Source organism: Lingula anatina, chromosome 1 (genome assembly GCF_051362555.1).
Source record: "Lingula anatina isolate TDL-2025a chromosome 1, LinAna3.0, whole genome shotgun sequence".
In the NCBI taxonomy this organism is placed as follows: Eukaryota; Metazoa; Brachiopoda; class Lingulata; order Lingulida; family Lingulidae; genus Lingula; species Lingula anatina.
In genome coordinates this window covers 61194258-61220914 of record NC_141767.1, presented here as the reverse complement: position 1 = coordinate 61220914, position 26657 = coordinate 61194258, and the positions used below count along the sequence as shown (strand labels likewise).

Below are 26657 nucleotides of genomic sequence, written 5' to 3'. Positions count from 1 at the left end.
AGTGATATATTACAAGTATCATCATTCATGGATATTCCCGCAAAATGTCACTAGAAAAGCTCTTCAGGCCCATGCAAGTTTAATTGAAAATGCCAATATGTGAAGAAATAATCTTTCGCTAAAATTAAATAAAAAAAAAACTGCATTACTCTAGAAAAGAAAACCAATGAGGCAGGTTTTCGACCTCAATCTTTTTTTGTGTGTGTGTGTGTGTCCCTACGAATCTTTTCTGTAAGTTTGAGAATCATAGGTAACATGGTTTTCCTTATGTAATTATGGCAGCAGTGCCCATAGTAGGGTTTTCTTCAACTCTAATGCAATATTACATAATGCTTAACAGCATAATCACCACCATCACAGATATTCAGAAAATGTGACTAACAAAGGTTTTCATGCTTATGGAAGTTCAGTAGCACCTTGAAAATGCCAATATGTGAAAAATAAACATTTCACAAAAAAAAGTTGGTTTTTCAACTAGAGTTGTATGTTAGTAAAAGTAATCACTCCTGTTAATTTGAAGACAATGGGTCAATCCAATTGCCGCTTAATGTGTTATCTGTGTAGCTTGTTTCCTGAAAAAGGCATAGAAAATCATACGTAACTCGCATTGAATATAATGTGTATCAGTTTTGTAAGTCTGAAGACAAAAGTTTTCCACTTATTGTGTTATCTCTGAAAGTGCACAACAATGACAGACCCAGGTGACAGCTTTATGTACAGACACGTCTGTACATGAAAAAAAATTTTTTGGGTAAATATTGCAATGCTTTTGAGTTTAGTGTCTGTATTAGGCTATTCACACTAGCACTTTCAACCGCGGTCAAGGCCCGACCTCGGTCGTATCGCGGTTAACTTTTCTAATGTGAACGGACGATGTACCCCTGACCGCGGTCGAAATAAACCCAGATAGGGAGCTGGGTTAAATTGGAGTTAACTCCAAATCACGGTCAAGACCAGATGTTTACATATGGAAAGCATGCGCACAAGTGGGCATCTTTTTCACAAGAAATACTCGCAGCTATTTGAGTAGGCCTACTATGAATACGAGTAGCAGCAAAAGAGTATCTGGTTTGAGGATGCCGTCAAGGTCCTCCTCGCCATGGTCGGAAAGTGAGGTACAGGTATTAGAAGGTATTAGAAGGAAACGCCAAGAATAAAATGGTCTGTCGCAAAATAGGCTTTAGGTTATCTGTATCACCATGCCTACATGTAATATTAGTATCTTTGTCACAGTTATGCAGTAACTCGTATATCTGAAATAGAATAATTTAATTGTAAAAGGGTCAGATTTTTACTTATCCGAACAATAGAGCGCATGCTGAACAAGAAGTACGATTGCTGAAATTCTATCGCTACTGATCACTGCCAGTGTCAGTGTGAACGCAAATAATCTGTTTAGTTGACCACGATTCAATTGGAGTTAACTCGACCGCGGTTAACTTTCTAATGTGAATGGCCTATGTATTTGCCAGCTTTGTTGTCTAATTCTTTTATCATGTGTCACATTAACGTAAAAAATATGTAAAACCAATTGTGTTTGTTACAAACTATATTTCAATAAACCACAAAGTACAAAATTTGTTTTTTTTACAGATTATAAATGTATGTCATGTAAATATGACTGTATATATACAATATACAATATACAATTTTGTCTTGGCAAGATATCAAATTATATCAGCTGATGTAAAGTGAGGCTAAAATGTAGAGTGTCGAACACCAATCAGAGCCAGACATTACCTTTAGACAGCTGGTAGCTCTGTTGGTGTGTTAGCCCAAGGTGGGTACCCAAGTAGGCTCAATTGAGAACTTGAATGCCCCAATTCCTTTTTGACAGATATGCATATATGTAACAGAGTTTGGCACAAAGTATTTTCAGGCATATGCCCTGGCTGGCAAGCAGGTGTGAAAATCTACTCTCTCTTGCTTCAAATTTTTAGATATGTTGATTAAGTCTATAAAATGATAGGTAGCCATTGGCAGGCAGGAACTGGAAGCCCAACCTGGCAGTCTACTAGCCCTGGTCTATCAGGTTACTGCTAATGTCAAGCCCTGCTCATCCCATCCCTAAGAAGGGGGACACAGACAAGCATTTGCTAAATCACTGTTATCAGGCACAAGTGACTTTTAACATATGAATATGCATATTTTTAAACATACATTTTCACAAAGGCGTGTTCCTAAAAATCACAAGATAGCACAATAGACTTTAGTAGTAAAATGTTATCTTTGGTATTGCTCAGCCTTTTGACAGTGTGTACCTACTGAAAGGAACTACAATTTTTTTCTGTGAGGTGCAGATCTGACTTTATTAACAAAAATGTGAAAATGGGCTTTTCTCCAAAGCATAATATAAGCATTCACTGTAGATACCACTTTGTTTCACAAGTTCCAACACAATAAACGAATATTTGCAGATGGTTTACCTCAAGTAAAAAAATTATGCTTGAAGTCAATTTTGAACCTTTTCCGGGTTTGGAAACCGGAGAGAAACCCATAAAAGCATTGCACAAATTGAGTGAGACTGCCAGTCCAGCCATTTTAGATGCTGCACCTCCCCTGTCCTTTGTAATGACTTATCAGGTGTAAACAAAAATGTAACACTTTTTTTAAAATCTTTAATAAGAAATCATAGGTTTCTTTTTTTAGATGTTAGACATATGAACAACAGATGTGTTGGAAATAGGGACACAGTGATGGGATAGAGACATTCAGTGTCTGTATATAATTATTACCAGGGTAGAACTCCTTTTCACTTATCGCAAATTGGTTTTCTTAGTCTTAGATACACGAACGGGCCTTATGAACAAAATTGTCATTTGTGATCTCAAGCTGCTTGCAAAGCAAACCTACCTAGCAAACTGAAAGTCCACTCACCTTCCCATTTGGCATGTTGTATATGTGCTGGAGATTATCAAAAGTACATTACGCCCTCATAAATACACACTATGAATAGTAAATTATCTATAAAAATACATCAGTTTGATCCATGTTGAAACTCTATTTGTGAGATGGTAGAAACATTTGTTAAATGAAATTATAGAGCAGCGAATAAAAGCTGACAAAATCCTTCACGATGTTTATTGCAATGCATCATGTGACAGGTATGTTAACCTTTGCATCATGAAATCACATTTGAGTCCTTCATTCAGACCCTCTGCTATAATTTACATTTGGGACAAAGAAAGCCAAGATGCATAATCACTCTGTGCAAGTGTCAATTTAATTGTACTGTGTGTAAAAGAGATAAAATTCCAAAATTATCTACCTACTCAAAGTACATGACAGTTTGGAGCTAATCCCCCTTGTGAAGACATTCAAGTTAATTTTTTTTCAAGACACATACAGGGTTGATTTCTCTTTAAAAAAATCCAAGGCACCTGGCATTTCCAACAAACAATTTTAAGTGTAATTAAGAGAAGCTGAAGAAGACACATTTAAGTTCTTATGTAGACCTGCATTATGTCTATTCATAAAAAATATTACTCAAAATTAATATGACTCACACTGCAATATGGTCATGAAATATAATCCAAACTGAGACTAATAATCAAAGCAAACAATTAACTGTTAGCATATTATCAATTTTTTTAAAAAGCTGTCATTTACTGCAAATATCCTTCTATCACTTTTTTAAGCCATCATCACTGAAAACAAGTCCATTGTCTGCTTTGTCAATCTCTTCATTTTTCATTTTTTCATATTCTCCTTTCTCCATGTAAGGAGAAACAACAGTTCGTCTTCTCCATTGACCATCTGTATCCTTTACAAAGAGACTAGTTCCTGGCCCAAAGACAAGAGCTGCTACTATGAGAACCTGTGTATGCATACTATAATTTCTAATTTTCTCTGCCACTTCTAGTCTTCCACGATAAAAGTTGTATACAATGGCACCGGTTAAACCAAGTAATCCTGCAACAGCTGAAAGAATAAAAAAACACAGTGCATTACTTAAAATATTTAAATAATACCAAAAGAGTGTAGCATATCTAACTAGCAATGACAGGATTTGTAGGAACAAAACATGATATGTGTATTATTAACTTCACAGGATGTAGGACATCTAAGTACAAGATCCATTCATCCATAAATTCCCTGTAAAATCAGGTACTTTTCATGTCATTTTTAATAACCACAATAGCACTAGATAAAAACATAAAGAAAAGGATTATTCATGCCTGGCACTCTGGCGTGACACTGATTTTAATCTTGGATCCATTAATTAAGGGGATTCTGTATGAAATGAAATGCTACTCCTCCTGACCCACTGGCAAAGAGAGCTCTGGCATCAAGAAATAACATGCAATCCAAGAGAAATGGCAAATTCCCTAAACATTTCATTGTCTCAACTCGCACTCTCCTGTAAAGCCAACCAGTTTTCCTATCGACAGACCTATGAGTAAGGTAATATCCATCTGCTTGCTTACCAGTTGAGTCGGTCCTCTCCACAAACCGCAGAGGTAGCATTACAAATACCTGTCCAATGGCATGGCTTCTTTTTCGTAAGCCCGGTGTAATGGGAGGTTAGAGAAGACCGACTCAAGCGTCAAAGCGGGAATTTGGATTTACGGTTTGATTGTGCGTATGCCATGCACGGAATTAACAAACGAGCGACGGGATGATGTAGCCTGCGACATTTGCGGTAAGCGTGCCAAGTTTTAGGCCGCTACGATGCCCCGCAGTATTTTATTTCGATTTTTATGTTTAAATTTGTGGAATCTTGTTTCACAAGCTTACTCTATTTTATTGTCTCTATGGAGGTATATGGGGACTTTACGACATTCGGCTTGAAGGCTTTAACCACTTGTTATAGTTTATTTTTGCATTGTTTTGGATTAATGTGGCAGTCTAAGGTTGTTCTAGGTGGTTTTCAATTTTATGCACCCGTTTTTAAAATCATTTAGCGATATTAGGACAATCGTTTACTATCCAATCAAGGTGACAGCCGAGCGTGGTTAGATCTCTATGAAATTAGGCACCTACCAAAATAAAACTTACTTTTGAACATGCGATGTAGGTTGACATGATAATGATGCAATATTTTCCCCTTCTGAAAGCAATACACTGCACAGAGGAGTTCAATTAAAGTTCCATAAGCAATGCAATTATATCAGACTTTGTTCTTATGAATTCCTTGGGACAAGAAGCCTGTTTGTCTCAGCCATTCTCCCCTTGAGAGCAGGTGTATGATTTTACAAGGACCTACTAGTTTAACAAGCAGATGAATTGTGTTACACCTTGGTTAACATGAAAACTGGTTGGCTTTACATGAGTGTGCAGTTGAGAAGATGAGAGGTACAATAAAAATTGGCGAATACACAAACTGGTCCTTTAATTCACACTTTCAGAGCTCTTTGCTTTCATGCGTTAGCAAAGCAAGTACGTATCAGAATCGTCAACTGTCGTTCTAGCCATCTCTACTTCTATGTTCTAGCGTACTCCCAACCCCAACGCTTAATACTAAGTGCAAGTTTAATGAAACCTCGTGAGCTTAGTAAATAAATGACACAAAAAAATGCCCATTGCTTTACCAAGAGATAAGACTGGATTCAACAATCCCTTTCTCTTCACTCTTTCAGTCGTTGATAACTTCATACTCTCTTCAAATCGGTGCCCTGGATCATGCCACACATATTCTTTTGGTCTGTACTCATCATCAAGGTCCTCTAATGATGGAAAAAGATATAAAAACTCTTCCTTAACTTTGCCTCTCTTTTTATACTCCTTTGATTCTTTTTCTAACCTCTTATCGCTAGGTGCAATCCTAGATTTTGCATCCATTTTGCAGGATTTTCACTTGTAGAGTTACCGTGGTACAAGTTATGAAATTTCGACTCTGTCTTTTTGGTGTATGTTATCTACAGTATATATTTTCGACTCTGTTCTTTTTGGTGTATGTTATCTACAGTATATATTTAACTAAAAACATATATGAATTATTTTTACTTTTAGTTTTCTTCTGAAAATTTAATATGTATGATAACTGCTGCAGATTCCTTGCATTTCACAAAATGCGAAAATATGTAACTTCTTGGTTTCTAACTCAGCATAATAGTCAGAAGGCACGTTGCAGATTTCAGAACCGGCTTTCAGCAGTTGTTTTCAGCAGATCCCTTTTCTTTTAATTCACAAAACGCGTGTATTTAAGTTGGTTACAAATTATGGGAAAACCAAGAAAAACAAAAAAGAAGTTTGACTATGGCAAAAATCGCAAAAGACAATGGAAAAAAGCAAAGCAATTGCCACGAGTTAATTGGTAAGTACAAAACAAGTAGTAACGTCGCGGGACCCATTTTAGACAGGAAATGTCACTTTTTCTTGCTTGCTCAGTTATGGATTGCTTTATTTATGCGAAATTGGGCATACATCAGGAGCAGGCATTTGTTTTGATGCGATGTGAACTCGTAACTTAGGGCCACTTGCGCAGTATCCATTTTGGACACTTGCATTTTAATCGTTTAAAAATGAACGCAGCTGCATGGAATAAAATTAAAATTAAAGTAATGGTATGGTGACTAAATATAAAATAGGGCCTTTTTTTCATGGAAGTCCAAATCCCATTGGTATGAAAAGATTTCTTTTTTTTTTTGTGATTTATTTTCATTCGTAAAGTATACTAAAAGGAAAGATGGAGAAATGATCACCAAATATCAAATAAATAGCTTTTTCATAGAGGAGTCATTGGGTTGTAAAATAGACGTTTTAAATTTTCTTATTTTCTCATGAAAATTTTCACCTGCAAACAAACAAAAAGTGCCTATGTATCCTCCATTATGCATACTACAAGTTAAAAGTCATATACGGTAATGTGCCAAGCATTTCGACGGGCCCAGTCAATCTGACCAAAAAATTATATTATAATATTAATTTTTCTGGGCTCAAACATTTAGTCCATACGTCAAAATCATGCGACAGAATTTTTTTCTTGTTCCGATTGTTCGACTACATCGTTGGCAAGACTCGGTAAATTTTCAAGTCAGTGAAATAAATGCTGCATGCCTCGGCCCTTTGTCAATTGTTGTACTTTAAAAAGTTCTCGTCAATGAGGAAGAAACAATTAATTTAAGATCTAATCTGGTAGCGTGAAGTACCTGTCATTTCCTTTGTCCCCGATGACAATAATAGTGCTTATAGACATACAATTTGTGCTAATTAAGCAGACTTGCCCTCGCTGACTGATTCGTCATGCCCGTAACTTTGGGGGGGGGGGGGGGGGGGGCATTTTGAATAATAATAATTTAAAAAAAGTTCTGTTCTGGATGAAACCAAATAGCGACAGTGGGTAGAATATGTCGTAAACACCTTCATATAGACCATATATAGCGTTTGCTAGCAATGAAAAGTTTGGGAAGAATAAGCAATTTATTTTCAAGTTCAATTGAAATATATATGCAGATGGGGATACGTTCTTGAAGTCAACACCGCAAGATCTTACATTTACTACAATCGACCGAAAGATCAGCGGGATCGACCGCCCAGACTTCTTGGCGCCAAATACCACGCGCTGTCAAAATCTGACGAACGTGTAGCTGTTCACCTACGTAGATAAATGATTTGTCAACAATAAAAATGACGTCTTCCTTATCACCTTGGAAATTTCACAGAGAGTCCCACTGGGTATTTACATTACCTGTAACTTTTTATTTCCCCAGATGCATGACATGTTGATATTATTTAGAGTAATCCATGAAGAACTCCATTCCTGTGACGCCCCTCCCCCACAATGGGACTTTCTTCAGTAACATGTGGTTTGTGCTAGGTATGCTGGAGCAGACCAGATAAGACCAGTCTCTCAATTCTGCGTGTGCTCAGTTCTCACGTCAAATTATAAATGCATCTGATTTGTGAAAATTATGGCAATTAAATGCTTATTTTACGTTGGGATTGTATCAGTGGGGTTTTCAATATGCAGCGTTAATTTTGTGCACAGCGAGTGTATATAAGTAAGAAAATCGGAAGAGTGCCAGCAAGATGTGTCTATCGGCACAGGTAGGCTCCGTAGTTTGCCTTTTCTCAGTATGTTTTAATATGACATGCTTTTTAAATTAAATACTTAAAAGTAATCAAAAGTTACACTGAATTCCGTTTGAGAACCAGTTGGTATTCTTTGATGGGGTGATTGAATTTTCTTCGGAAGTACGTATGTCTACGCCTTGATGCCGAACAAGCCTTGCAAATTGAAAACAACTGATCCCAGACTGGTAAAAAAATTCAATTCAGTTGATTTTAGTTGTCATATTAAAATTCAAATAGGGCGTACGTAGATCACATAACTAGTTTAAGTCCACTAAAGCTACCAGTTTCAAATATAAGTGACCGGGCATTGTTTACAACACCTGTCTCCGGGGAAATACTTGTCCCACTTGTGAAGCCTGTCATGACATTAATCGTAGGTGAGGAAAATAAATAGACAGAAATTATAACTGCCGTCTGTTTGAATGTCAAGTAATGTTAGCACATATTGTACACAGCAAAATCAGATTTCAAAAGGAGGATAAAACGTGCCTGAAACATGTGTTAAGCGAAAATTGCGGCTTATCTTGCATAACACTTTGGGTAAACTGCAATACTTCCGGTAAGATGGACGTTTTTCAGATGCCCCAGACAATCCGACGATATTAAAGGTTTCCATTGCTATGTTTTAATCAATTCGACCAAAATGACATTTCCCTGAAATTAATTAATTAATCTTGGTCGAATTGTTTGGCATATTACCGTACTCAAATAAAATAAGATTTATTAAGTTTTGTGGGGGGAGTCAAAATTAATTTTTGACTGGTGGGGTCAGATTTTCATGGTACACCAGTTTTCCATTTTTAGTTTCTGCCTGACATATGTGAATTGCTTAAAAGAGCCCCGTGTTGGCTGCCTTCAAGCAATGCACACTGATGTGGGTGAATTGCGCAAAACACTGCAATTTTTTCAATGTCAGGTTGGCTGCCAGAGTGGCCCTTCTTGGCCAAAAATATTTCAAAGAAGAGCCAATTGCCAACATGGCTGTCAAGACGACGATATAAAAGTCTCGCCAATTTTTATGTACAGACACAGATGTGTCTGTACATATTGCCATCACCTGCGTCTGTCGTCGCCGTTGCCGTCGCCGTCGCCGATCATGTCGCCGTCGCCGTGCACTTTCAGCGTTAACACCATAAGTGAAAGACAGTTTTACTTTTTGGCTTTATATTTACAGAGCTGACTAATATTCATAAAACGCAGGTCAAGTTCGAAAATCAGCATGATCGGGCCATTATTGTAGAATTTATCCTGTTTTTTCACTTTTTAGCATATATGCAACACTGTTAACACATTTCAAGGAAAACCGATAGGCCTGTTGTCATGAAACTCACAGGAGTTATCAATCTTACTAAAACGCAGAACAAGTTCGAAAATCGGCATGATCGGGCCACTATTTTAGTAGTTATGCTGTTTTATTCACTTTTCAGCATATGTGCAACACTGTTAACACATTTCAAGGAAAACCGATAGACCTGTTGTCATGAAATTCACAGGAGTAATCAATCTTACTAAAATGCAGGTCAAGTTCGAAAATCAGCATAATCGGGCCATTATTTTATAAGTTATGCTGTTTTTTCACATTTCCTCAGATTCAATTCTTCGGCATGTTAACAGTCTCATTATTTAACTAATAAGATTAGTAAAAGTGTTTGTTTGACATTTCCTGCATCTTTACAACATTGTTAGTTGATTATGTAAAAATTATGGTAAACTTGTTATCATGTATTGTATAATAGAGTTTCAAAAATGGAAATAAACTCATTGCAGTTTGTCAGATTCATTCATTCACTATGTTCAGAAACTCAGAATGGAGGAAATTGGACATTAAACACTGTTCTATTGATATTTTTCCCATCTCATCAATTTTCTTAGTTGATCATATTTAAATGGCAGTAAATTGTTAATTTTATTTTATGTTAAAAAATTGTTAAAAATGAAAAAAAAACACATTTCAGGACAGTGCTGTCTTGTCTACATTTTGGCATTTTCAAGGTGTGACTTTGAAGTTCCTTGGGCCTGAAGACCTTTGCTAGGTACATTTTCTGAATATCCATGATACTAATATTTTATTATTAAAAATTGATGGTAATTATCCTGTTAAACATTATGTAATATTGCATCAAAATTTGAAGTCACCCCTATTTTGGACACTGCTCCCATGATGACCATTTAAGGAAAACCATGTCACTTACTGTTCTCAAACTTACAGGAAGAAACATGGGACTTAAATAAAGCTTCAGTGGGCAATGCAGTCTATTTGGTAAATTTTTTTGGCAGTTAATCAGTTTTTTGTGAAAATTTAATTTTTCACATATTGGCATTTTCAAGGTGTGACTTAAGAATCTCCACCCACTTGAAGACCCATGCTAGTCACATTTCTGAAAATCCATGATACGGATCTTTTATTAATAAAAACTGATGGTCATTATGCTGTTAAGCATTATGTAATATTGCATTAAAATAGAAGAAAACACAATTTTGGGTGCTGCTGCCATGATGACCATTATGGGAGAACCATGTTACTTATGATTGTCAATCTTTCAAAAAAGAAACAAGACTAAATTGCAGCCTGAGTTAGAAAAGCAGTCTAATTGGCTTCTTTTTCTGGAAGTTATACATTTTAGTGAAATATTCATTTTTATCATGTTGGCATATTCATTGTGGGACTCGAAGCTCCCATGGACATGAAGCCAAATGGTAATCAAATTTTCTACATGTCCATGCTATTTATAGTCAATAATCAAAAATTGGTGATAATTATTCTGTAATTTATTATGTAATGTTACATCAAAATTGACAAAAATCTTTTTGCACTGCTACTACAAACATTATGAAAAGAAAACTGTGTTACTTATTATTATTTTCAACTTACAAATATGATTTGTAGGATTGGCATGCAGTTCAAATAAGGAAGCCAGCTCAAATGGGTTATCATTTATTATTGAATTTAAGCAGTTTTATGTGAAATTTTCATTTTTCTCATTCTGGCATTTTCAAAGTGTGAACTTAAACTCCCATGGGCCTGAAGCCTTACGCTTGTTACACATTTCACTTACATTGGTAATACCTGTTGAGCATAATTAAAATTTGATGTTGAATTTGCAGTTAAGCATAATGTACTTTTGCATCAAAATTGACAGTAGCCTGTTTTGTTATTTCCTGCTTTTTGTCTGTACATTTGACAGCTTTGCTGCCTTGTTTAATCTATATTAACGATATTAATTACCTAGTAATATAGTTTGCTTTTATATCACCTACCCTAGGTTCTAGATTCCAGTATTGCCAGTTCGATCTTGATTTCATATATATCAGCAATACCAGGCTCTAGCGAATATCCGTAGGCGTTCTTCTTCAAAATTTTGCCTGGGGCGCTTCCATATTTGGAAGTCACACGTCACAGATGTGTCCGCCTGGATCCATATTTGGAAGTCATGTCTCGTACGTCACAGGTTTGGCCACCTGGAGCTGCCTTTCCCACATTGCGCTGACGTTATCTCGTGCAGACGAGTCAAGAAGCAAAGTGGCTGACGCGGAGTTAGAAGTTTGAATTAAAAATATCTTGCAGTCTAAGGTCAGTGCCACAATACAAGCGACATTCTACTTTAAAAACTGATTTTGGTGTAGCTATTGCACAGCCCTTATAGTGGTATCAGGCATACAGTGTAGCTGTCAAACTTGGCACACGGCAAGCACGTGTGTTCATGCTTCCAGGGGCAAATGTTTTTTGATAAGCAAAAAATACAAAAAACATTGGATATGTCTTTTTCTTTTAGAAACATTATTTATTTTTCACTTTACATCTTAAAAACAGTAAATAAAATTAAATAAAGCAGAATTAAATCTGTTTTACATTTCATTTTGGTTTAATGACATTCAGCTGCAGATTCACTGTGGAGCAGTTCTTTTTGATTGAAGAAAGTCGAACATGGTCGCTGTTCTTCAGAGCTCACTGTTGAAGCCCGATTCACAGTGACTCTGACACTCAGGGCAATAATACCCTATTTTGTTGGGAATGACCATTTCTTTTGTGTAATTGTAAGTGGACTTTTTTCCCAGTGTTGCCATATTGCGCTGTATTTCAGTGTATTGCGCTGTATTTCAGTGTATTGCGCAATTCAGCCACACCCAATGCACAGTTTTCAAGTCAACCACCCCTGCCCTGGTCAATGATAAGAACTTATTTCAATCCTTTTAACCATTAACCAGTATAATTACTTGACATGTTTCTAGTTAGGATACTTACGATTTTGTGGTATTTCTTATCATTCAAAAAAACAAAAATCTGTGTATAACATCCACAACAGCGACAGTAAATACGTCATCATAAAGGTAAAAAAGGGAATAACACATTATTTAAACTGTTACTGATTTACCATACAAAATTTTATTTTCCTACTTTGATGAAACAATGTGCAAATTGTTTAGTGTGATAAAAATACCTGACAATAATTTAATTTGCTGGTTGCAATCAAAATATTACATGCACCCTATTCAGTATTGCAGATTAGTCTATTAAAGTATTAGCCCTAAAAAAAAAGTATAATGTTTCTTGTCAGGAAAGATTTTGAAAAAAAAAAATATATATATATATATATATTTTTTTTTTTTTTTTTTTTTTCTTTTTCCAAATGTCTGTACCCCCACAACTTAGGTAACACACCTTAAATGTTATGCAAAATGGTTAAAGTCATAATAACTCTTCGTTTTGGCCAAAAATTTGATTTTCCTGGAATAAACGGCAATTTCCCCGTACTTACCAATGGTCAACGACCCATTCCTGCATTCAAAGTTAGTCTAGGGTTTTTTCCCTAAAAGTTTGTTTTTTTCTTAAAATCTCTTAAGAGATTTTAACTGACGGAGCCCTCTCTGACATTGCATAGTCACACGATATCGAGCGAGGTTTTCTGGTGACCTACTTAAAACCAGACTACAACAACACTATATAACAATAATATAAGATTCATACGATATATTCGTCTTGTTGTTCAAAATGCATTTATATCTACAATGTGTGCAGTTCTGGGCTATTCGTTATCCGACACACTGTACAAAAACTCACAACTTACGTCTGAGGATTGCATCATGCACTGCTATCTTATTGCCGCCATATTGGTTTTGAATGAATGCGAGAATCCGCATGACACCCCAACATCATTGGCAATGGATGCCTTGACAACCGGGAAAAAGGCATCGAAAGCCCTACTGACAAGCACAGTTTTTAGTGTTACTACAAAATCAACTGTTTTAGTGGTGAAATGCAATATAATATATTTCCATGCGTTGTTTACAATGTATTTCTTGGAGAATTTTGAATCTCAAAGGAAGAGTTATTATTGCTTTAATCATTTAAACTTTTGCTCAGTAAAAACACATTGAATAAAATACCAAAGGAAATAAATGTTTAATAGAAGAAATATTAACATGTTCTGTAGACACCAGAGAGAACCTGCTATGTATCATGTGCAAAGTTTTTTTTTTTTTTTTTTTTTTTTTTTCCGGAGAACAGCCCAGTCATTTTGACGACCAGCTTCCTCAGAAGACAGCCAGCATTATCAATGATTGCCAGACAGCAGCTTGTATTTAACAGAACTGGTTCTCTTTGAAAGGGAAATAGACCATAGGGATATATATATGCACTTATTCTAGAGCTTTAATTTCAAAATGAACATCATTTTGTATTTCAGCAATGAAATTAGAGGGGCTTGGGATAGTAAAAGATCTGTGCTTCAGAATATGAGTGATATGGGAATCTCCTATGATCCTAACAAAACAATCCCTGTTCCTAAAACAAAGGTATGTTTATGTTAAATTGCCAAGTAATTTTCTTTCAGTTTCTATGTAAAAGATATGGTAAAGCATATTTTACTTGAAAAAACTTTAAATTTTGAATATGAATTGTGAATTTATTTTGATATATTTCATGTCACCTCGTAAGTGAAAGTTTTTGTTTTTGATATAGACTGCTATAAACCCAGATGAGATACCCAAAGAAACATTCCAGTTAGAGGGACAACACCAGAAGAGACAAGTAGTTCAAGGTGAAATTTATCAAAGAATTATATCATCTGTGCTAACTCATATTTAACCGTTACAGTAGTGGTAATGTGCCATGAATTATGAATGGCTCCTACATGACTAACGATCTTAATATCGACTGTCTGGAGTTTTTATGGACCATGAATTCAAACTAGTAAGCAATTTTGCACGATCTTCATTTAAGTGAATTTTGTACAGCTTAAAAATAGGCCATTGGGCTGTTTTCGGGCTCATAAAAATCTAACAGTAGGCAATGTTGCCTTAGCGTACCTTTTCCTGAGTACTATGTATTATAGCATTCAGTTAAGTAACCTTTTTATATACAGACACTGGAAGTGGCCATATAATTTCTGTTTACCTGTGGTTGGGCCATTATGTGGTATTTGGTCCCCAGACTTTAAAATACAAAAAGACTCCTACTGAAAAACTTAAAATTTCTGAAACCAGACACCTGTAGTCATCAGAATCGAGGTTTTGATGATAAATTATGATTCTATTTGCACTTTTATTTTGAAAAATAGTGTTTGGGAAGGACATTTTTTATTTTTGATATAGTTTTCAAAACATTGATCATTTTTAATTATAAAGGCTAAAGATGTTAAATTTAAGTTAGAGTAAAATATATTTGATAAGAAAATAAATGATGAATTAATATCAATTTGTCCTTTCCAGATGATTTTGGCACCTACTTTTGAAGTTTTCTCAGTAACTACAAAAGCTAAAAGCTTTTTACTTCACATTCTCCTCAAACATGATATGAGTCAACAACCTATGAAAGAAATTTTGATTATAAACATTTCAATGAGAAATCAATTCAAAATAAATAAACATTTGAAAATAACACCTAGCATTTTGGAAGGGTATGTGAGGCATTTTGATTGGGTATGAAGAGGTTAGGTGACCAATGACACTGAAACCCTTGTGTCTATCAATATACTTAAGATTTTTAAATGCAGAGACATTAAAAACAGAATCTTTTTTAACTTGGTTGCATTTCATTTGAATGAATAATTTTGAAAATATAATCTTCACATTTAATTATTTTTATGAATTAATTTGGTAAGAGTTACTCTAAAATGTATCCATGTTGTGCTGCTTTTGCTGTCCCACATATTTGTTAACACTATGACTGCCAAACCATATTTTTTGTTTTAATGTAGATTTAGTAGAAGGTTTTGATAGGCAAAAAGGCAGGCTGAGTTTGATAATCAGCATGATCAGATCTTACAGTTTCATGTACATTCTGTTTTGTTTTGCAAATACTGTTGCCCAGTGGTTTCTTTATTGTTCTGTGGGAGGGGTTGTTACATTTCAAAATTGTAGGTTACTATGTTTAAGGTTACTGGAAGTAAACTTTTCCAATTTTTCGATTTATTTAAAAAAGAGTTTAAGGATTGAAACGTAAAATAAAAAGTTGGAAGTTGTATGCAAGGTTTAGATTGAGAACTTCTTTAAAATAACAAGGTCAGTGCAGAAGAAGCAGTCATGGTTTGGAAGGCAGATTTGCCCTATTCTTTAACTTGTGAAATGTGCCTGTTTATGGGAATTAATTAGTACCACCAGCGTGTATGCTGGCGGTACTCATGGTTTTAGTCCCGACCCATATCGTACGGCTCCGCCGGCTCCGTGAGCTCCGCCGGCTCCGCAGGGTGGCGTGGGATACAAGTCACCGTTACCGCTTCTCCTCCTAGACTGCATGGACCTGTGTCCCCATCTCTTGGATTTAGGTCACATATAATCTCAACTTGAACCCCCTGGTTTTTTTGTCTCGATCGGTGCAATTGCCTGGGCATGACGCTCGTTGAAATGCACCCTTGTCAAAATTTTTGAAAATTCAATGCTATATATCTCCCAAACTGAAGGAATTATGGGAAAAATTAATATAGAAGTCTGACCGAAAGTCACATATGAGGATTCCAAATATGCCCTTGGATTTGACCTTTGACCTTTATTTCAAGGTCAAACAGGCCAAAATTTTCAAAAAAAGGGAATTTTTTACGAAAAAAAAATTATTTGTGCTGATATTCAGAAACTACGCAGACCTAACCTCTAATATTTTTGGTAGTTGTTACCCTTCAGGTTATCTTTCATCTCTGTGAGTTTTGAGTCAATCGATGCATTTTCACGGGAACAGCGGCCATTAGATGCTGAAACATAAAACTCTCTCTAATTCTGGAGTCGTTAATGCTAGAGACCTCTTGTTTTTTGCATTTGATAGAGCATGTCAAGCCCAACACTGAGGGTGGTCTCCGTTTTTTTGTTTTCCATATGGTTCACGAGTTATGCTGTATCAAAAAGTACATTCCTACTTTTCACCATTAACTGAAGTTTGAACATTTTTAGTCTCTTATATCTCCAAAACTAGAAGAGTTGGGTCAATAGTTACTATTGAAGTTGAATAGGAAGTCATATACTGGCAATTTAACTGTGACCTTGAAATTGACCTTTGACCTACTTTTCACCATGGACTGAACTTTGCAACTTTTTTTAGTGCTTATACTTTCAAAACTGGCAAAGATATGCCCATAGTTAGTACCACCAGTGTGTAAGCTGGGGGTATTCGTGGTTTTAGTACCAACCCATATCGTACGGCTCCGCAGGGTGGCGTGGGATAAAAGGCACTATTACCAATTATCCTCCTAGATCGCAAAAAAGGGAATTTCTGCAAAAAGATATTTGTTTGTGCCAATGTTCAGAAACTAAGCAGACCTTAGCTCTCATATTATACTGAGGGGTTACAATTGCAGACTGCTTTAATGTGTGGAAGTTCGGGGTCAATCGGTGCATTTTCATGGGAAAAGCAGCCATTAGATGCCAAAACTGAAAAAAAAAAAAAAAACACCTTGTTTACTACATTTCCTGCAGCTTGTCACCCACAACCATACAGGTGGGGCCCCACTTTCTTTTTCTTTCCCATACAAATGCGCTTACCCCAGCTGGTGGTACAATATCAGGAGGCGGTATCGCCTCTCTGATCCTCTAGTTATTTTCTGATAAATGTCTGGTACATGTCTAGTTTTCTTCCTTTTGTCTAATTAACTAATTATAATGCATGGGTTTCCTCCTTGAAAATTAACATTTTACTTATATTAAATTGCACATAAAACTTTTCCCTGTTTATGTAATTCTTTAAGATTGATAAGTGTTATGTGGATATGTGTCTAATTTTGATTAGTTTTCTGCTTAGTTATCTAAATGTCTTAGTATTAATGAGTGAATGTTTTTAGTCATCCTTTTCTGCATAGTTATCTAAATGTAATAGACCCGTTTTCATACCTGGGTCGATCCTGATAGAGCTAGGTATGGGAACAGTTTCATAGTATCAGTGAGTGAATGTTTTTAGTCATCCAGTAGAATTAGAATCGGGAAGATATGTAAGTCAAATAATGAAAGTAACTGTTTCAAAATTTCACACACACACACACATATATATATATATATATATTCCAAATGCTATTAGTATTGCCCAGTTGACCCAAGACCCTTATAAAAATATTTGTTTTGTTTTGGGAAAATAAGAAGCTATGTAAAATTGTGATTTCTTGTTTTCATATATTTTTTACATCTGCAAAGTTCTCAAATTTTGTTCCCAGCTCTGGAAGAGCAGGCATCCATACCACAGCCCAGAAAAGTTAGGTTATCACAACCAGAAGTTAAATATTGTATTTATATGATGGAAAAATATGGAGAGGATTACAAGGTAAAGTTTTTCTTTTATTTTACCTTAAGAATCAAGACCTATGCTAATGTGTTGAAAAATATTAATACAAATTTTTAAAAAATGATACAAATCAATAATTTGGATAATAAGTGATACCTCTCTAAACATTTTTGTTGTACAGGTTGTCTTTTATCTGGCACTATCTATTTATTTAAATACCTTCTGTGATATCAGTTTCATGATAAAAATTGTTAAAATTGATTTTTTAGGCCATGGCGAAGGACGAAAAAAATTATTACCAAGAAACGCCCAAACAAATAAGAAGAAAGATCAGGACATTTATGAGTATTCCGGAACAATATAATATCTACCTTAAATCAAAATAATTAAAATCTGATATAGCAACTCATGATAGCTGATGGACAAAGGAAAAGATAAATGGGGATTACTGGCTTCATCATCAGAAATAAAACTTTTTTAATGTGTAATGTAGCCCTGACTTTGTTTCATTATATCAACAGACTCAGCGGAAAGTTTATGAACTGCCAGTTCACGTGCAACTTATTCTTATTAGCCAGTTATTGCAAATAATCCCTTTGATTAGCCTTGCTTTAATTAAAGTACTAGTGTAAAACTTCCTTTCCAAATAATGAAATGCTTTCTGACATATATACAAGTTGTAAGCAGGTGTGAATTTAGTAAAAGGTTTGCTTTGTCTGATTTGTACCTGTTATTTAAGACAGTTTTAACTTGTTTCAATTTGTCTGGGTAGAGTTGACATACACTTAAGAGTTAAATTAATAACAGTATATCTGTTAAATGTAAATTTATTTGAAATCAGCATTGTTGAGCAAATTACACACTTGGCAATGTCAGACATGTCTGAAAATTATCTGCATAATGTTGAATAAATTTGATCAGCTTCTATAAGGTCAAGAGGTAAAATCTGTAAATAAGGAGGCACTGCAGAAAAATCACCAAATTTCAATGAATGATATTCAAAATAGCAGATCTAATGCATTGATTCCACAAGTAAATTTTTTAAAATGTTAGTATTGAAAAAGTAAGTTAAAAAGCACTTCAAATCACAAATCCATACTAATAAGAAAAAATCTGCGTAAGTATAAAGTGATGTTCTCCTCTCAGTTATTTCAGCACCAACTGAAAGTGAGCAAAATTGAGCAAATTATCACAGTTTTATAGACAACAACAGATGAATGGTCATAATAAAGAAAATTTCTGTGTTGAAAGTGTACATCTGCTTTCAAACACGTATTAACAAAGAGGTCACAATTCTTGATGTCCAACTGCAGTTGAACAAAAAGAACAGTCGTTCCAACTGATTACGATTTTAAGTATTTACTACCATCGATAGATGTGTTGCTTCAAACTGAGAAACGTGAGCAAATGTAATGAGATGATATGAAGCTAACGCTGAATTGGCTGGGCTAGTTCTTCTGTGCGTCTTGAGCAAACTGCTTTGAGAGCAGCTTCTTTTACTAGAAAAGCATCTGGATCAAATTGCACATGGTCCATTGTTGCTCTGATGATTGGAACTGAGAGTTCATTGAGACGTACACCTGCAATAGCCTTTTTAGAGGCTCTTGAAATTCTCCACTGTGGGTCTTCCCTGTTTGGTTGAAAGCCTTCAGGCAATGTTTTAGGTTTAGCAAGTTCCAGTTGGCGGTTTGAGGCATTAAATGACATAGCTGTCTTGGCAACCTAGTAATTTCAAAAAAAAATTTTTTTTCACTTAAACTTCAAAATACACTATGTTATCATAACTGAAAAAGCACATACTAAAATTGTATGAAAAAATAACAGTAGCTTTAATGGCCAAGTTAGTCTCAGGAACAAACAAAAGTATCTTCCTGAAAGCTTGTAATAGTGAACTGACAAAGTAAACCATTACTAAAGTAAGACAGAGAGAAGTTAATTCTTTGAGGGCTCCTTACCGGCCACTGTGGTTCTCTAAATGGACCCTCCTTTCGGCTTTTGGGCCTAGCCAGGAACTCTAGTCTTTCAGTACACTTGGCATGAGTTAGTGCTGGCTTGGGGATGATAGTTGCTATCTCCCGTTCTCCTTGGAAATCAGGATGAACCGACTTGGGTCTTGACAAATTACTTGTTCGAGGCCTTTCCTCGCACTGTTTTGCAGCTTCACTCAGTTCCCAAATTGGACTTACACGTCCACAGCTGTAGGCAAATGAACGTCTGTAACACAAAATTACTTTTGTCAAACTTGGTTTGGACTTTATTTTATCACAAAAATTTATGTTACTGAAAAATATTGATAATTTCTTATTATTTTTAAGAAAAAAAATAATATCAATAAAGAAGTAACTGTAGGTATGGAGGAGGATATTTATTTCATGATTCCCTCTTTAATACAAGATCGTTCAACAAACTTACGTGTGTAATTCAGTGAGGGAAAAGACCCCATAAAAGTACGTACATGTGAAATGGTACTGAAAATGTATTGTATTCTAGCAAATGCTCATTATCATAACAGTGTTACCTATCCTCTTTTTCCAAATACTCCTTTAAAGGTTTTTTAGGGTAAGCCAGTACACAAAGTCTTTCAGAGGGTTCTGCTTTCTGTGCTAAGGGACTGACTTCCCAGATGACAGAGGCACGACCACAGCTACCCACCTCGTATTGAGGCCTGAAACGGCAATCAGTAAATAAACCAACTTCTGTCACAATTGATTTTACAAAAGAAGCATAATTTTTCAATCACATTCAATATTATTCTAAGCTATGATAAAATGAAAACTAGCTGGTGTCTATGGGTAGCCATAGCATATTGTTGCGCTTCCCCAGATGGTACAGAGTAGCTCACCCTCAGGACCCCATTCCTGTGATATCTATGACAATGCATGGGTCCTACATGGACAAATTGTTGCATATAATCCTCATAAAAAGCATAAAAAAGTATTGGTAAATCGCTTAATGTAAAAAAGAATCAACCACCCCCTACCCCCCAAGTACAACCCAACACCCACACGCACATAAGTTATTACTGGCCCATCCATATCCCTGAAGTTTGAATTTCCTCACTCTAATGGTCTAGAAGGAGATAAATGAAGTTACAATTAAGAAAATTAAAATCACCCATCCCCAGAGAGTCCTATCCAAAGGCACACTAAGGCTTCATTCACATGCAATGTCTATTTTCTAAATTCTATTTTCTATTCGCGGTATGTCTTATGATCACGGTCTGTGCCCTTAATATCCCGCGGCGTAATTACTGGCAGCGCGAGCCAGTTACTATAAGTTAGTTACTATAAGTAACTGGCTCGCGCTGCCAGTAATTACGTGGTGGGATATTCAGGGCACAGACCGTGATCATAAGATAGCGCGAATAGAAAATAGATTTTTAGAAAATAGACATTCCATGTGAACGAAGCCTAAAATTGCAAAGTACCCGTGCACATCCTCTATGATAAGTCTATCAATCTCCAAAGCCATAATTTCAACAATGAAATTGAAATAAAAGTTTACCTGTTCACTCTTATTCCTGTCTGAAAATTTTTCTTCGGGTTTGCTAGCTGTATAACTCTGGCAGTGGCTTGAGTCTTCAGTGCATCTGCACTTATTGGCCATAGCATATCTTGTGTGCCCCAGAGAACACGTGGCCTACAACAAAACGGTAATTGTTTTTTATAATATTATTATTTTTTTACCACAGTTAATGCTTTTTCACCCATTTTTCATTCATACGTTACACTGTGTGTAATCTTTTTTAGAATATTATTCAGTAAACTTACAAGTTTGTCACTTTACATCCTATGAAATGTTTGTAAGCTACAGACAGCCAAATGATGTTCATTGCTTCACCCCCCCCCCCCCCCCCCCCCCACTGCACACACACCCACACATTCATCCAAATCCAAACAATTTTAAAGAATACAAGAACAGTTAAGTCCATCTTTTTCATTTTTTTTTCCAATTCTATCAGCCACAACAATTCATTCTCTGTTTAAATTCAGTGTAACCAATAAAACCATGAAAAAAAAACATGAAAAAAGTCTTACCCAAAACTTGTTTGCCATATTGCCTTGGATTCTTTTGGATGAGCAAGTTCAAATATCCTCTCACTAAAAAGAGTTTAAAAAGTAATTTAAACCATTCAAGAAATAACTGACAAAGAAATTGGTCTATTATTCCAATTTAATTGTTTATTTCAACTATTTGCTATGGATTTTGGTTGAAATTGACCTTGGTATTTATGAAAAAATATACAGATGCCCTCTATTTATACTATGTAATACCACAAAAGATGAAAGTAAATCACTAACAGTTGCAGTATTTAAGATTCAATGAATATAGAGTAAGAATGAATTCATAACAATTTACGTCAGTAATTTGTGTAACAAAACCCACAAAACAAAAGCAACCCATATTGCTAACCATTGGTAATTCTGTGTACAATAAAGGTGTGAATACAATAATGAATGCAAACAAAGTCCCAACTATAATGAAGAACAGTTCACTGGTGCAGGTGGTATAAATGGTAGGCATTAAAGTATTGTTTATTTGTTTTACTCAAACTTTTGAATTTTGAACCACTTACACAGTACCTTAAATTTATACCCCACCACTCACATAGATTATGAAACAAGCACTTGAGTTGTTTATTTGGAACAATTGTGGTCAATATCTGCTTGTGTATAAGAAATAGAACATGCAAGTATGACTGAAAAAGATTGTCCAAAATCCAACAGCTAATCACAAGTTTAGTTTTATTTTATATTTTGACAACCATCCACTTTTGACAAATAAAACCCTAAAATGTATAGAGACTTACCTATCATAGAAGGGAAAAGCTCTAGGCTGAACTGAAATAACATATATCAAATTTTCAGAATGAAATGTGTGAACAATGGCATTGTATCAGAACAACCATAAAGAATCATTAGAATTATACTGACGTCTACAGGAACTATCAAAACTCTGATTATCATTAACCATAAAATGATTTATAACCCTGTATAATAAAGTCTAATGAAACTGAAATTTATGACCACAAAAGCAGGCAGCTTCCTTGTCATTCAAATTAATCTTTCTATGCATCAATTAAACCTGCAATCATCACATTGAGATCTATTGATTGTCATTTGGTCTAAGGAAGCTGTGACAAAGAGCCATACGCAAATCAATATAAAGGTAATGAAGTAACAGATTACAGCAAGTGCAATGGAATTAATGAGAGATTTTTCACACAGCAACGAAAGTTATTCTACTTATTGATGTAACCATATACATTAATTATTGACAACTACTACCTGTGGATGGCTGCTGCCTTTTATGAATTCTAATCTTTGGCATTACTAGCCTGTTTTCACCCACTGCACAGCAAACAAGGAAAGAAAATAGTTGATGAGAAATTTAGTAAAATAGAGGAATTCATGCACTGACACTCAAGAAAGCATAAAAGGGCATTTATTGAGTTTTGTAATATTTATCTCTAATGTTTATTTGCTAAAATATGAGCAAAAAATTGCTTTTTGTGTGTTTATACTCTCATCTATATCTATAAAATGACATAAATAAGCATGATCCGCTTCAGTTTGTTCTCACTGTAGTGTTTCTTGTCAAAAGTCAAGATAGCAGCTTGGCGGCTAAATGTTTGTATTTCCTTTTCAGACACGATATGTGAAATATTAATAAAAGATGGGGATATTTACAACCTACCCGTACTATACAATGCCACGCCAACAAGTTATTTGAACTTTGTGGCCATCATAGGAAACTGAATGATCACTACGTGTTAAAACATAACGAACCATGGTATACTACGGTTGTACCTGTATAGTGTGTAAGTTTTAGTATTAAATGTCTAATGTACATCTAGATAAAAATGTCTATTGTTTTGTAGACAATTATTATCAATTTACATGATTTTAAATAAGGCTAGGGGGAATTAGTAGGCAAAGTTCAATCAGCATCCCTAAGCTCTACCAAAGCATTACTGACCACTATATACCAATCCTACTGAACTGGAAATTATAGCGTACCAGTAGCAGGTATAAAATGCCAGTAATAAACAAATGTGCAAAAAACACTTTTAAAAGAATGTTCACTTACCTGCTACCCCAGCCATTTCCCCTAGACAACGGTACTTAAACTACTACTCTATCTAAAGAAAAACGGCTATACATCTAAAGTCTGTCAAAGTTTTGCATCATTTGCTGCAGTTATAATAGCCATGTGCTAGCCGCAGAGCGTCACATGGCAACAAACGCGAAAACGAGGCTCACGCGCGACCCGCATTGTCAACATGACCTGCATAGTAAAGAGGGTCAGCGATGCGTTAGCCAGACGCAACTAAACTTGTTTAACTTAACATGAAATTGTTTTCTTTTAAAACATGCGAAAAGAGCAAAAACTATGAGGTGGATTGAATTCCATAACGTATTTAGACTGGTATTAATAGTCTAGCTGGATGCTTTGTAGTAGACCAAGGGACCCACTGAACGCCCCAGCTCCAACGTCACTGGAAAAACTGTTTGATAATATTCATTAGGAATTAATTTGTTTAAAAAACAATCTTACATAAAGGATTTTGAAAGTAATAAATTACTTCAATTTTTAGTCAGTTTACTATCTTGTCATGACTTTGTGACGCTACAACAAAATAACTCGACATGTCTTGTTACGTGAACAATGATTAATTGTGACGTAAAAGCCTACATGTGGACCTACCATCGCAACGAAAATGGTAGGAGGATTTTAATATTGTCAAGAACAAAGCGTGAGTTTATTCATTTATTATATATATTAAACTGCCATGAAACGAAGTTTCCATCCATGATTGTTAAAAAGCTTTTTCTGTAAGTAACATCCAAAGCTGTTGTGCGGCATCCATCGTGATCATGCGAATCTATTGAGAAAGTAACCTTGCATCTTAATTTCAGATGCACGGCCTATAAAATTTAAAAACGCGTTTATTTAAAATTAACAGCAATAAAGCATAATAAATTGTATTAAATTACTTTTCAGCAACACAATCGGGACAAGTTTTGCTTATCTTGTCTGCGTTTCAAAAGGTAGGTGTTTATTTTCCCTGTGTGGGTTTCTCTGCATTCCACAACGGCTTACCACAATATCATTGGTGTACCTAATAAGTAAGTGAATAATGATAACATGCTTTTTGAAATCGCAACAATAAAAATGTTATACAATTTAATAAGTGCGAATGGAAAGTAAAATGTATTTATACATCAATATTTAAAAAGCACAGCCTTTTAAATATATATATATATAGTTACAGGAAAACTGAATTTAAGTTGCAAGAGCGTTAAGTTTTAATCTTTACCACTATGAAACAAGATTGAATCTTCAGAATGTTGTTCCTCAACGTTCTGTAGAATTTGGTGATTAAAAGATAATTCAGTTTACCATGCCATTCTTAATTTTTCGAAAGATAAAAAAGGATTTCCATAGACCTGTGCGGCGGTTTTCTAAGGTGACCAAGGGCCCACGTTCACAATGAATGTACCAACCTTGCTCCTACCCACTAACTCTACGGGGACTTTCCCTGAATGTTATATATTAGATTAATTCCATTTTGATACTATTTCTTATACTTTATAAGTGCACGAAATATATTCCATTATAGGCCCTACATGAACTGGCCCTATATTTGCTTTTACGCCTTTTACCAGGGCATCGTCGTATGATTAGTCAGGGGAATTAATTCTCAGGGCGCTCAAGTTAATAGATTCTAGAATATTGCCCTGCTTACTGGTCATCCAAGGGTAGGCTACCACACAGGGCAAGCGTACTCAACAACAACAAGTTTAACTTTGATACACCTGTACAAGATCTGATGAGGACAGTTTGACACGTTTGTTGACGTAGATCCACTGTGTGCGTGTTTTATAGATGCATTCAACATTTCCGAGCTATTTTAAGTTGTTGGTTATGAAAACACCAAATAGTTCAAATTTTGTCTCATATTATTTTCACTCTCCAGACAATGATCAGAATGATTTCATTTGCAGTCTGTTGGATACAACTTGCAGTATCAAATTCACGTACTTAAAACACAATTGTATCACCCACGAATATGTAGTTTTCTATTACAGCATCACCCATGCATCTTTTAATCATGACAGTAAGAAACCTGAAACCATGATTGCGTTTTTTGTGTGGGCCAGTGTTTTCCATTTTAAAAACACCGATTTAAAATGAATCCGTTTTCTTACGTCCTCAAAATTAGAACTACTCTAGTGGAGTGTAATTTTTTTTACAGAAGCACCTAATTCATTTTAGAACTACACATAAAAGTAATACTAAATACTCAATTCGTTTATTTTTAGTACAGTTTCAACAAAAGCATCGCTATGGGTAGAAAACAAAGACCCAAATCGGAGATGGGGAGATCTTGCACTGACGATAGTGATATGAATGATGAGACAAGACAGTCGCGTCATATCCCACGATCCAAATCACGATGTGAACAGCGGAGATCAGGATCCTCAGCACGCATTGGCTACAAGCTTAGAAAAACACAGTCAAGATATAACTTACGGTCAAATTCTGTTATCAACGAACCAGAACCTGTCCTCCCCAAAAGACCTGAGCGGCCAAAGTCTTGTCACCCAATGAAACTGCGTCCTAGATCTGCAGGACCTCATCGTTGTGCACCGCGGCAACGAAATTAAGAGCCCTATTTTTTCTTCGTGACTTAATAAAATGAATACTATGTCGCAAATGTTGGAACTTTTCTAGGAACTAACAAACTCGCTGGAATTTTTTGAAAGATATTGTATTTTGTATTTTGCTGAAAAAAGGCAACGATGACAAATGTAATTTTGTTTGTCACACTCGTCATTCCTTTATAATAGAAGTGCACCTCCCTTTTACCTTTACACTTTGTAGTAGGCATTTCAATAATAAGACGCTTAACGCGAAATCATGAATCACTAACTGTTGA

At 35.4% G+C, this 26657-nt stretch overlaps 4 protein-coding genes across 6 annotated transcripts; 2 read left to right on the top strand and 2 right to left on the bottom strand.

Annotated features, from left to right (window-relative positions):
- Nucleotides 1–3064: 3064 nt before the first annotated feature.
- LOC106155434 (uncharacterized) lies at nt 3065–5873 on the bottom strand. Its single transcript, XM_013530296.2, has 2 exons — nt 5532–5873; nt 3065–3921 (listed from the first exon to the last, which is right to left on the bottom strand). Exons 1-2 carry the CDS (start codon nt 5779–5781, stop codon nt 3626–3628), a joined length of 546 nt encoding a protein of 181 aa, XP_013385750.2. The 5' UTR covers nt 5782–5873; the 3' UTR covers nt 3065–3625.
- A 162-nt stretch (nt 5874–6035) lies between these two features.
- LOC106155070 (nucleolar protein 16) lies at nt 6036–18205 on the top strand. Its single transcript, XM_013529708.2, has 5 exons — nt 6036–6256; nt 13701–13809; nt 13976–14054; nt 17646–17752; nt 17983–18205. Exons 1-5 carry the CDS (start codon nt 6162–6164, stop codon nt 18097–18099), a joined length of 507 nt encoding a protein of 168 aa, XP_013385162.1. The 5' UTR covers nt 6036–6161; the 3' UTR covers nt 18100–18205.
- Nucleotides 18206–18524: 319 nt separating this feature from the next.
- LOC106155061 (uncharacterized) lies at nt 18525–23946 on the bottom strand. Of its 2 annotated transcripts, XM_013529687.2 has the most exons (8): nt 23804–23941; nt 23002–23064; nt 22524–22554; nt 21751–21813; nt 21218–21352; nt 20232–20378; nt 19669–19927; nt 18525–19435 (listed from the first exon to the last, which is right to left on the bottom strand). In XM_013529687.2, the coding sequence occupies exons 1-8, from the start codon at nt 23817–23819 to the stop codon at nt 19142–19144; spliced, it is 1008 nt and encodes a 335-aa protein (XP_013385141.2). In that variant the 5' UTR covers nt 23820–23941; the 3' UTR covers nt 18525–19141. The 2 variants fall into 2 exon arrangements, with proteins under 2 accessions (XP_013385141.2, XP_013385150.1); XM_013529696.2 differs by lacking the exon at nt 23002–23064 and having other exon boundaries at nt 23804–23946.
- A 9-nt stretch (nt 23947–23955) lies between these two features.
- On the top strand, nt 23956–26464 carry LOC147764850 (uncharacterized). 2 transcript variants are annotated; one of them, XM_087000163.1, is made up of 3 exons: nt 23956–24111; nt 24719–24765; nt 26046–26464. In XM_087000163.1, the coding sequence occupies exons 1-3, from the start codon at nt 24064–24066 to the stop codon at nt 26383–26385; spliced, it is 435 nt and encodes a 144-aa protein (XP_086856289.1). In that variant the 5' UTR covers nt 23956–24063; the 3' UTR covers nt 26386–26464. The 2 variants fall into 2 exon arrangements, with proteins under 2 accessions (XP_086856289.1, XP_086856288.1); XM_087000162.1 differs by lacking the exon at nt 23956–24111 and adding an exon at nt 24339–24470 and having other exon boundaries at nt 26041–26464.
- The last annotated feature ends 193 nt before the right edge of the window (nt 26465–26657 follow it).